The following is a 12,819-nucleotide window of genomic DNA, read 5'->3' as shown; positions in this document are numbered from 1 at the left end:
GAGGGGTTGTGGTCTATATTATGTACAATATTTTTGAATGATTTGGTCTCTTTTATCTTGAAAAGTCCATACATACTGATGGGAAAAATGGCTTTCAGAATCCATTGAGTGCATTTGCAAGGGAAAATAAATACCAGCAATAAGTAACAGAGCAGGCCACAAAGAGAAAAAGGTGGTGTAGGCAATTAAGACCCCAAGCAATTATATTGATTCACATTCTTTGAGCTCCCTGGATTCCATTAATTAAAGGCAAAAGGAACCAACTGGATTTCTGATTAGCTAGCATGAGGCTGTTACTTAGGGCAACTGATTTTCAGTGACATGAAACAGCAAGAAATTGTTGGCTGAATAACTGGTGATCGTAATTTTATATTGGGGATAAAAGACACTTGTGGGATTTCCTACTTCTGGTATCATAAAAGCTTGACTAGCCTTCAGATCTATGTAGTTTTGTGTCTGTATGTTTGTGTATGATTAGTTGCTTTGTCATCCCAGCCTGCACTCCACATAGGCTTCATCCAGTATGCATATACCAGATGCCTGAAGAAATAGGTAGGAAAGTTCATTTTTGTTGTTTATTCGTTTAGTCGCTTCCGACTCTTCGTGACTTCATGGACCAGCCCACACCAGAGCTTCCTGTCGGTCATCAACACCCCCAGCTCCCCCAGGGACGAGTCCGTCACCTCTAGAATATCATCCATCCACCTTGCCCTTGGTCGGCCCCTCTTCCTTTTGCCCTCCACTCTCCCTAGCATCAGCACCTTCTCCAGGGTGTCCTGTCTTCTCATTATGTGGCCAAAGTCTTTCAGTATGGCCTTTAATATTATTCCCTCAAGTGAGCAGTCTGGCTTTATTTCCTGGATGATGGACTGGTTTGATCTCCTGGCAGTCCAAGGCACTCTCAGAATTTTCCTCCAACACCACAGTTCAAAAGCATCGATCTTCCTTCGCTCAGCCTTCCTTATGGTCCAGCTCTCACAGCCATACGTTACTATGGGGAACACCATTGCTTTAACTATGCGGGCCTTTGTTGTCAGTGTGATGTCTCTGCTCTTAACTATTTTATCGAGATTGGTCACAAAATCCAAGCCTCAAATGTGGGGATAGGAAAGGAAAAAAACTGTCCTGGGCTTGCCTAACAGGTTCTCCTCAGCCCCACTGTGACCGGCCAAAAAAAAAAATTGTCTTGAGACAAAGAAAAAAAGAGCTGGCAGTTATGAAAGGAAGCATATCACTGGGAAGGAACCAATGAGAAAGAACACCTGGACAAGAAAGATTGTTGAAAGATGTAAGCAAGATGGAGATTGGAAACAGCCTCAGAAATTTGGCAAGCTAGTTTCTAGGAGAAGCAGATAGGTAAGCAAAGTCCCAGTGGGAGGAAGCCATAGTACGAGTGAAGCTATTTTTTTCTGGCACTAAAGATGAGGAAGGCTGCTGAACTGAGCCAAGAAGTTGTTCAGGGACCTATTACATAAATGAATGAAAATCAGAAAGAACATTGACTCATAAAATCAATGGCTTTCTGTCTGTATACTAATGCTCAGTGAATGGGAATGAAATAAGTTTGAATTCTATTGCAAGGCAAAGCTAAATGTGATTAGATATAATCAGTATTGATGAGATGGTTCTCATGACTGGAACATAAAAGTTGAAGGATACAACTTGTTCAGAAGATACAGGAAAACAGAGAGGGAGTTGGAGTATGTTAAACATATCCATATTTGCTTAAAATTCCAAGCAAACTAACTTGGTGACACTGTTGAGGACACCTAGGTCAAAGTAAGTGGAAAAAAGAATGCTCTCACCATTGAGAGCTTCGGAGTAGGATCTTTACTCTTCAAGTTTTTTTTTAATGACTTGGATTAAGAGGTGGACAAATGCTTATCAAAATTGCAGTTAACACAGAACGAGGTTGCTAATACTCTAGCCAAAAAAAAAAACAAGATTTGAGATGAACTTAATAGATTAGAGAAAGTCAATACTGACAAATGCAAAGTTCTTCACTTAGGTGGAAGAAATCACCTGCAGAGTTACTGTATATGGTGGTAGATGGTTTGGTAATGTCATGTGTAAAAAGAATCTGGATCACTCAACAGTATGACATGGCTGCCAAAAAGGCAATTTTAGACTGCATCGTAAGAAGTATACATTTCAGATCACAGACTATACCTTGAATATTGTGTTCAGTGCTGGGCACCATATTTTAAGAATGTTCAGAGAAACTCAGACAAGTTCGAATAAGATGATTACAGGATGGCAAACCAAGTCTTATGTGGAGAGACTTCAGGGAACTGGATATGCTTGGTGTTTTAAAGCAAGCAAGTAGAGCTGTGCAGTGACTCAATTCTGAAGCACTGCTTCATAACACATAGGAGACTGAATGCAGCATCTGACTATGATTCATTAAAGCAGCAGCTGCATGGTCCGCTGCTTTAATGACTTGGACACTGGGGGTGAATTAAGGTTCCAGCACATTTCAAGCCACCTCTTCCAAATTGAATTTAAAGCACTTATCCTATATTTCTTCTATCAATATAGGTTATCCAACAGCTCTTCCTTCCCTATGCTTGCCACTCAGGGTCAACTATCTGTGTACGCACATGCACTTAATTGTTGTCTTCACATGCATGTGCAGGTAGGGACAACTAAGGAAAGCCTTTGAAGTAACTGTGCAAAGCCATCTGGAGGACAGAGATACATAAATGCTGTGGGGAGGGCGCTGCACTCACATCACTGCTCCACAAAGTGCCCCCTTGTAATGTGCATAACAAATCATAATGAGCTGAAAACCAAGGAAGGGAAGGTAAAGCCAGTCACAAGGAATGAAAAATTAATAATTTATATTAAAGCTGATTATATAATTGAATCATTTCCCAGAGGAGCTTTTTGAATCAAAAAGTAGAAGTACCCCAAAGTTAAATAAATATTCAAGCAGGCAGCCCCTTCATGTGTGACTTAGCAAGCCAGGTTCTAATTTATTAATAATTCTCCTTTTCAAAGCTGCTCTACTGTTGTGAGTTTTGACAGCATTGTGTCAACACAGAAGTCAACATGACATTTCAAAGATGCTTTACTTTAAAATAATTTCTTTCTTAAGTTCTGGTAGGATACAGCAATATTTCTGCTTGATCTTTATCAGCAGGGTTTAGTCTTGTTTAATTTTTATTTAAACATAAATATGAGATCAAAACTTAGATAACACCACCATTAACAACACTGCAACATTCTGTTCTGTTTTTTGTTTGTTTTGAAAGAAAAAGATTAATTCAACCCAGAAAACGTTTACACTTGAAAGGACAATGATGTTTTGAAAATCATCACTTGCCTTATTAAATACGATCGACATCATGAAGAAATTGAACAAGAAGTTGTCAGAGAAACCTCTGTAGTCAAACTTGAAGAAGATGACAGTGAAACTTAATGTAACAAACTGGTGAATGGGATTGCAAAATGAGGACCGCAGTAGCTTCATTCCCGCAATTGTAATTAGAAAGATATCACAGCTGCAAACAAAATGGAAAGAAAATTCAAGTAAATTAAAATAGATGCATTAGATACATTAGGTCTCCTTCCGTTTGGTTTATTTATTGGTTAAAAATGTGTTTACTGATCCCAATCACTAAAACACGACTTATGAAAGCTTTTATAGTAGAGAAAATGACTTGAACAGTCTTGATTTAGGGAGTTTGTGATATTGCACTTAACTGTAGTACAGGTTGTCCTTGTTTAGCAACCACAATTGGGACTGGCAACTTGGTCATTAAACAAAGCAGTTGCTAAGTGAAACCACAACTGTTCTCGTGATCTTACTTCAGCTTTCCTTTGCTTTACAGACCTGTGAAGGTTGTAAATGCAAGGATTGGTTACGAAGTTACTTTTTCATCACTGTCATAACTGCGAAGTCACTAAATGAGGCAGTCACTAAACAAGGACTATCTGTAAATCTGGCATTAGCATACTGTTAGAATTAGAATATTACAATATCAAGAAAGAAAATTTATGTTCCTCCCTGAATGCTTATTTCTGTCTCTTAGTATAAAATGCCCTTTGCTTTACACACATAATCTTGTTGTTTTAAATCAGTGAAGACAAGCTTTAATTGTTTATTTTAAACTTTGTAACAACTTTCTAATGTTAACGCATAACAAAAATATTAGAAGTGAGACTTAGGCTTATATTACTTTTTTGTAATAAAATGATAGCAGAACAGGATGGGCATGCTGAACTCAAAAGACAACCATGTGATATCAAGGTGTAAAGAAGTAAAATCTAAAAAGGAAGGGAAAAGCTTAAAGATGAAAGGATGGCATTTATCTTTATTCACAAGAACAGATGGAGATTCCTTTTGCTGAATTCATAGCTGACTTAAGTATACTTCAGAGAAAAAAATAATGTGATTCCTGCTCACACAACTTGATAAGGGCTATGTCAGTATTTCCCAGTTAAATTAAAATAACCCACAAAGCTATAAAACAAGAGAAGATATTTTGCATTTTGACACATCCATGCTCTTACAAGATTTTGATCCTAGTTGTGTTCTTATCATGAGCAGATATGAATTCAACTTACAGTGTGAGTCACTGCTGACTGAATATGTCATGAGTGAGGATGGCGAGCAGGGGGCTCCCATCCAGGCTGTAAAGCGCATGCGTAGCACTGACGAATTAGGTAGCCATTCCAAGAGACACAGATCGGGCCCGCCTTAGCCTTTGGGGTTTATATGGCTGGGTTTTTCCCACGCTTCTTCGGTTTGTTAGGATTTTCTGTTTATGTAGCAGTAGTAAAACACTAGAGACCTATTCCTTGTCTCAGCGTGGTTCCTGGCTGTTAGGACAGAATATGTCTCCACAAATGAGTGGAGATGACGACTGCTGTGAAGAACGGAAGACCAGTGAGTAGACTGGTCCTTTGAATTTCATGGAGGAGAGAATGGGAGATTGCTCACAAGTGCTCTAAATGGCAGCTTCTCACAAGGAGACCATAAAACAGTGGTCTCCCACAGGTTTAAGTGCCAGGAGCCAAGGGAGACAACATCTTTGCTGTCAGCAGTGGTGGAGACTTTAATAAAGACACTAAGCCAGTTGAACTCACTTTCTAATTACATTGTCCTGTTCAGACTATGAGACAGCCAGGCAGGTTTTAGAAGGAATTCTTTATTTAGAATTAACTATTTACAACAGATAAGAGTCTATTAATCAGGCAGTACAATTCAATCAAGTCCACTGAGGCAGTGGAGGAGAATGAGGCAAGGCTGCAAGATCAGGAGTAGAGGAAGTTCGTGGCAACACAGCAAGGCAGAACTCAACTAGACCTCGCAATGAAGCAGCAAGGCCGGATGTAACTAGAGCTTGTGGCAAGAATGGAGCCTGAGGTTCAGCTGAAGGAGGAGGCAAGGAGGCAAGGCAAGACTTGGCTACAGAGGCAAGGCAGGACTCAGCTGGAACGGCAAGACAAGGGTCGACTGTGGAGGAAAGGCTGGGCTCAGCTGGAGTGGCAAGGCAAGGCTTGGCTCTGGAGACAAGGCAGGGCTCGGCTGGAGTGGCAAAGCCTTATGGAGGCAAGGCAGGGCTCAGTTGGGGCTGCAAGACAAGACTTGGATCTTGAGGCAAGGCTGGATTCGGCTGGAGTGGCAAGACAAGGCCTGACTGCGGAGGCAAGGCTGGGCTTGGCTGGCGTGGCAAGGCAAGGCTTGGCTCTGGGGACAAGCCAGGGCTCGGCTGGAGTGGCAAAGCCTTATGGAGGCAAGGCAGGGCTCAGTTGGGGCTGCAAGACAAGACTTGGATCTTGAGGCAAGGCTGGATTCGGCTGGAGTGGCAAGACAAGGCCTGACTGCGGAGGCAAGGCTGGGCTTGGCTGGAGTGGCAAGGCAAGGCTTGGCTCTGGGGACAAGACAGGGCTTGGCTGGAGTGGCAAGACAAGGCTTTACGGAGGCAAGGCTGGATTCGGCTGGAGTAGCAAGACAAGGCTTGACTGTGGAGGCAAGGCAGGACTCGGCTGGAGGAGAGTGCAAAGGAGGCAATTCTGCGATGGTGGAAGGAGCTGGCACTGGCTCCGCATCAGCTACAGGCAAGGCTCCCAGTTCTGGCAAGGACTCTCCTGAAGAAGTGGTTAGCTCAATGGATCAATTGCCTCCGGCAATTTGCTCCTTGCACTGGTGCCTTCTTATCTGATTCTTTCTGCCCCATTTCTCCTCTGAAGTCAATCAGGCTGCCTTTGGCTCGCTTCTCAGTTCTCCTTTCACAAGCACTGACTGAAGGATTTGAACCTACCTCCGGTTTCTGCCCAATCAGCTGCTCAGGATTTTCCCGCTCTGCTGAGTCACTTCTGGTTTCAACTTCCCCAATTCTTTCTAGAGCGGTTTTGTTTTCCCCTTCTGGCTCAGCATAAGTTCCGATTTCCCCATGTTTAGAGTCAGAGTCAGACTCAACCTTACAAACATTCAGAAATGTTCAATTTAACCACTTTATGGATACTAGAGACCTTCAAAACAGTGAATTTGACACCTGGTGAGTTTTACCTACTTCTTTGAATTTAAGAAATTTTAAACAGAACTTAAGAATTTAAAATAATATACAATTGGCAAAAATTAAAAAAGGATTTTGATTTAAATTTTAAACAGATTGGGAGACCAGAGATTTTTGGAATATTGGTTATTTTTGCTGCAAGATTTGAAAAACAAGTATATAATTAAATAATATACTCGTGGGAAACAACTGAAAGGGAACTAAGCCCATATTAGGAACTGAGGCTTGATGAAGGTTGTAAATGGCACCAGAGGGAACTAAGGGACCAGGCCAAAAAAGAGTTAAAATGGCTAAGCCAGCTATAACTTTTTTTTGTCTTAAAGAGTCCTTTGAAAAATGGATCGAGCTAATATCTCAGAAAGGATACAGATTTCAATGGATAAACTTTTAGAAGATGATGAAAGAAAATTTTAAAACTTTTACATGACATAGGCATTATAGAGTTTGAGGGCATGGAAGACAACAAAATTGAGATTACCAAAATGGGAATTTAAAAGACAAATCAAGAAAAGGATCTGGACTTGGAACAGCTGCAACAAGAAATCCTGGACAATGCCTTACTATGGGATTTACAAAGCAGGCTGGTGAAAGCTTTAAAGACTCCTTTTAAATGCCAAAGAGTGATGAAAGATCAAATCCTGAAATGCCATAGGAGTGATTTAAAGGTCAGAATTGTGCAGAGCAAAAAGAAGGAATATAAAGTTGGACTATTTAACCAGGGGTAAACTATTTGATATTTCTGGTAACTCCTAATGGACGTTTTGCTGAACCAGGATTGGAAAGATGATGGTTTCTGGACCACAGGTAGATAAAAGTTAGGCTATAGGGAAAAGCATTTTCTTTTTAATTTGTAACTTTAAAAGAGGGTGAATAGGTACTATATTAGCTTATGCTCAGTGTGATGAAGGTTGGAAGCCACTTCTTTATTATTGTGTTTGTTGTTTTTTTCTTTTCTTTTTTTTTTCCTGCATCTTCTGAAATTTTTTTCTTCTAGTTTAGTTTGTATTAGTTTTTATCATGTTTATTAAACACTTCAATAAAATTATTTTTAAAAAGAGCAGATATGAATTCAAGTGTCATTAGTTCTTGTTCTTTGCTCTCTATAGCATCATGCAGGTCTTTAGGTTTCACCAGAGAATGAGGTTACTCTAAGCATTCAACTAAATGCTGCTGTGCGAATGAACCGTCTGAATTCTTTTGGGTTCTTGGAGTCTCTTCTCTCATGCGTATTTTCATTTTGGATGGCAATGCCAATATGAGTTTGCTGCAAGGCACACATCAGTATAAAGAGCATACTTATTGGACATGGCTTAACTGAAGAGAAATGAAGTCTGTGGGAGAAGGGAAAGGAGTAAAGATTGCAAGGAAAGAGAAAGAGTTAAAGCTATTACAACAAACTTGTACAACTTGTAAATTTCCAGGTCTATTGTAGCCAAACAGACCCATATTGTAATCCTTAGGTTCCTCTTTCATAGCTTTTCTACCTAAGTAGGATTGTGAAGAATTAGATAAGCAACTATCAGGTCACAATTTCTAGATCTTACATAGTATCTAAGCATTACACCTAATGCATCTAAGCACGTCTGCAACTTCTCTCTGGTGAATCACTGAACTTCCGAAGTCAGTCCACTCATTTAGGCTGGATTGTAAAGGTAGGAAAATCTTTGTGAGAGTGGATGGTCTGCCCCTTCCTCAAGAAACCATAATTGGACCCAACCACATTGGAGAGCTTTCATCCTGCCTTCAACCTTCCCTAAAAAGGTTGAAAGTTGGTTGCACTGCAACTCCAGAGAGCCCTGGAGGAAGCAGATTATCTGGACCCTTTCAGTTAGATTACAGGCCTGGGATAGGACGGAGACAACACTGATTTCATTTGTGGATGATTTCTGGCAGGAGCGGGACAGAAGTGGTATGTCCATCCTTGCTCTTGAACTCTCAATGGCTTCTGATACCATTGATCATCATATCTTTCTGGACCAACTCAGGGGGTTAAAAGGGGGGCTCTGTGTTACAGTGGTTCTCCTCTTTCTTCCAGGACCAGTTCCAGTCAGTGTTGAAGGGATATGGGGAGAGTTTTAATTCTACAAATAATGCATCTTGAAATATAATAAGCAACTTACTGTGAGGTTATCCTCCTGTTTTTGCTGATTAAAAAAGCATCATTGGTGAGGGAGTTCAGTATTACTGCAGGATACAAGATGTATTTTTCAAAACACTGAAGCCACACATACAGTCTCTCAAACCACATTAAATGAGCAGCAGCTGAATTAAAAAACAAACAAACTTTATGAAATCATGTGTAATACAAATAACAAATAGTGTCTGTTTAATATATGCCATTAAGAGATTAAGAGTTTTATACAGGTTATTCATGATTTTAAAATAATGAATATTATTACTTTAATATACTCCTATAAGGATTTTCTTCTTCCTTAAAAATATGAAACATGCACTAAAATCTCCCTAAAATATTTCAGATTGGTTCTGATCAACTGAATAATTAGGTGTCCATTAAAGACTGCCCAGGAATGCAAGCAACCCTCAATAAATAAACAGGATATCAGCGTTCTGTAAAGTGAGAGCTTGAACAGCTGAAAAGTGCACCATAAAAAAAAATGTGGTAGATTTTGGCAGTGCTGCTGGTTCTCAGGAAGGAGGGAGCACATTCCAAGAAGAGGAAAGAGATAAAAGGAGACATAGCCCAGAAGGCGATTGTGGGAAAACCAAGAGATGCAGAATAGCCCCACCCTAGAGCTTTCCCAGGTTATCTCCCCTTAGGTTAGGTACAGTTGCTTTAGTCTGGCAAGATTCTGTCTATACAGTGTTAGCAAATAAAGAACTGAAGTTTGGCTGGACTGATTCTTTGCGTTCTTGGGCTGGGCCTGACAAAAAATGAAGCATTGCTATTGGGAGGCACAAACCGCTGTAGACTTAACATAGCCTTGTAAGTGGGTAGCATTCAGATAATGAAATCAGATAGTTGCATCATGGAATTTGCAAGCACAAAGAAAAAGCAATATTTTAAGAGCTATGATTTCTTGAGCTGAAGATGATCAGTTCAGAAATAACTTTTGTTCGGAATTGTGATATATGAATGTTTTTTTCCTTTGCCTCTTACTTTTATTTTTGACTATAGCTTACATTTGGAAAGACTTCCTTGCCCTATCTTGAAATATTTAGCTGGGCCACAGTACTCAGCTGACTTTGGATACTCAGAAAATTAAGCAGGGCTGAACCCCTTTAGTAACTGCACTGGAGACAATAAGGGAATCCTAAACTATAGTCTAGACTGGGAAGTGGGAAGAACACTCCAGAAGTTGGCTATGGCAAATCACTTCTGTATTGTTGCTTAAATAAATCCCACACCAATATGTTCATGAAGTCAAAAAGAATGGAGATTGACTTGAAGGAGACATTTGTTTTTAATTTGAAATACATTTAATCTTGTAATACATTAAGAATAGAACATTTGATGCACTATATCTATTACAGTAAGAGATGAGAGGGCTACCTCACATCTTAAATGTATGTAATGTTATCGAGTCACAACACATTAAGAACTTGTCATTACATTTAATTTTATGTGGGTAATGTTTTCTTATCTACGGCTGTAATTTTAGAGATATTTACAGCTAGCCCTACTTCTCAAACCAGCAGCTATTGCAATTACAATCTCATGCTCATTATTTGGGAATAATAATAAATTTAATTAAATAAATTAAATAAATCATTAATAAATAAAGAGTGCTATTTGCTTTTAAGTGTTATCTGGTGAGCAAAAAATACAATCTTATTACAAAGCTTAAACTTGCATTTTGCTAAAGCATAAACATAGGGCTTGCTAAAATTGTGTTCATCCTATCTGGTTACAGTTTCACAAAATTCTATCAGTCCATAATGTTATCCAAGGGGTTATTCACACAATGATCATGCACTTGAGGATTATTAGAATTGTTGCCTATTTTGACTTCCAGTTGATTACAAAGTTGTTTTCTCCAAATAATATTGGAGAGTGTTGGCATACAATCCCAAATATCCTTATCCCACTTCACCTCACACTGAAATTCAAGTTTCCTCCCCTGGCACCTTCCAAGAGTGTTGGATCTCAAGTCCATAAGTTCCCCAGTCAGCATGGTCTTTACTGGCTCAAAATTGCCAGGGAACTGAAATCCAACATATCTGGAGAACATCAACTTAAGGAAGGCTAATTGATGAGCTTTATTGGATAGACTAAAAGCCTATCAATATTGTATTCATCCTGTAGACTAAGCTACAAACAATGAAAGAAAATAGCTTAGAGAACAACTGTTCAAACCATCTGTAAATTTAGCAAACCACTTCCATGTATATCAGTTTGGAACATATAAGCATGAAAGGTATGATGATCCTTGCAATATTTGACCACTTTGTTCTTAATATATTGAAGAGTGACAGACATTACCACTAAATATAGCTAGCGTGTTTGATCAGCAAAAATCCAGGCTGTCTAGAGCATGAGAATGGCAAGAAAGATTTAGTTTTCTCCATTTCTTTGCTACAATCTCATTGTTCTCTGGATTTTTGCTGTCCAGACATGGTAGCCCTATTCTATGCCAATTTCTTTTCCTGGTGTCTCTCTTGCAGGCTTCCCTACCCAGGTGCCCTCCAAACGGGTTGGGACTTCAATTTCTAAAATCCCTAGTCAATTGGGCTGAACGCTATGCTGGGCAAAAATCCTAAGATCTGCAGCCCCAGGCTTAGATGAAAAGGAAATCAGGTTGGGGTAAACTGCTCTATAGCAGATACTGAGAAAGCTGACTTTAATAATTTTTGCTCCATTATTATCCCTGCAACCATCCATTTACTGTAACATAGTGATTTCTGTTTCTAATTATAATTTCCTCTTGGCTTCATGATTCGCAATAATGCACAAAAAGATCACATTAACTGTAATGTAAAGACTATTAAACAGTGTCATTTAAAACATTTGCGTTAGGGGGACCCAAGCGTTACATACCTCTCACTTCTCTCTGCCGATATTCCTTGTTTTTAAGGATAGGATGGGATATCCACATCCATGGATGATGCTTGCGAAGCTGAGGAAGTATGTAGTGTGTTATGAATCCCACAGTCCATGCAAAAATGAAAAGCACCAGGCTGAGAAATTGCTGAATTAAAAGGAAAAGGAAGCAGAAAGAGACTAAATCTCATGTTATGTACTTAAACCATTTTTATTTTAAAATATTATTTTGATGAAACTGTTTTTCAATTAGAATTGCATTTTTTCCAAAAGTTCCTTATTAAAAAGGTAACCGAGAAATGAAAGAAAAAGCTTTATTTTCTTTTAATAAATTATTTTATTGTACAAAGTTTTCTAATGCTGTAGCCGAAGGAAAAAAGAACAGAAGAAAGGAACGTTCTAGTTTTGCAAGACATTTGTTTGTTCACAGCCAAAAGGGATAAAATGCAGGAAATGTCTCATTTGGAATGCTAGTGGAAGGCAAGATGAGGAGCTCAAATTGTGCAAAATACAAAGATGGAACAAAAGGTATCCTTCAATTTACTAAATATTGATAAATTGTAATAAAAGTTGGAAAGTAGGGCACATATATATTTTGGTGAACACACCAGAGTTATTTGAAATTGTGAATGAATTAGGAGGTGCTGTTCTATATCTTGTAAGTAATAGTGGAACTGCTTGCCACGCTGATTATCCTCTCCTTGTGGAGACCTCCATGTTGCCACTACGTATCTCTGGCTGTAGCTTTTAGTGCACATAAATGCTCCACAAAATCATCTTGCTTGGACATAAAGTTAACCCAGCCTTCCCTGGCTTAGTTCCTTCTTAAAAGTGCTGGACCACATTTTTTGGGGTCCATTGTGGATGCAGGAATAATCCGAATATAGAATATATGGAGGGAATCAGATTGGGGAAGGCTAGGCTAATCTTTGTTTTTAATTAAAATATCTTTATTTTTTGTAACAAAACAATATTTAACCTTAAACAAAGAAATTAAAAAGAATTAAAAATACAAACTAAAAAAATAAGCTAAGAAGGAAAAGAAAATTATATTTTACACTTAAGAGTAGTCACTGGTTTGCCAATGAATTCACTACTATAATATAAACAGTACAAGATATTATTGTAAGATATCGCAAAATCTCTGCCATAACAACACATATTGCTGCATCCTGTGATCAGTAGAAAATATTGCCTTTTCAAAAGAAAAAGAAGATAGATCACACATTTCCAACAACCATTCCTTGACATCTGGCTAATCTTATTTTAAAAAGCTCATGCCTGCAGTGACTGAGT

At 38.9% G+C, this 12,819-nt stretch overlaps 1 protein-coding gene across 1 annotated transcript in view; it reads right to left on the bottom strand.

The window, feature by feature from the left end:
- PCNX2 (pecanex 2) overlaps positions 1-12,819 on the bottom strand; it is a 102,426-nt gene that overhangs the window by 44,909 nt on the left and 44,698 nt on the right. The window contains exons 19-21 of the mRNA XM_063306774.1: positions 11,521-11,671; positions 8,645-8,786; positions 3,326-3,503 (exon numbers count right to left, since the gene is read on the bottom strand). Of these exons, the coding sequence (XP_063162844.1) occupies positions 3,326-3,503; positions 8,645-8,786; positions 11,521-11,671 (471 nt within the window). The remainder of the gene's footprint in view (positions 1-3,325; positions 3,504-8,644; positions 8,787-11,520; positions 11,672-12,819) is intronic.

This window comes from Candoia aspera, chromosome 1 (genome assembly GCF_035149785.1).
Source record: "Candoia aspera isolate rCanAsp1 chromosome 1, rCanAsp1.hap2, whole genome shotgun sequence".
Taxonomy (NCBI): Eukaryota; Metazoa; Chordata; class Lepidosauria; order Squamata; family Boidae; genus Candoia; species Candoia aspera.
This window is presented reverse-complemented; position numbering and strand designations above follow the sequence as displayed.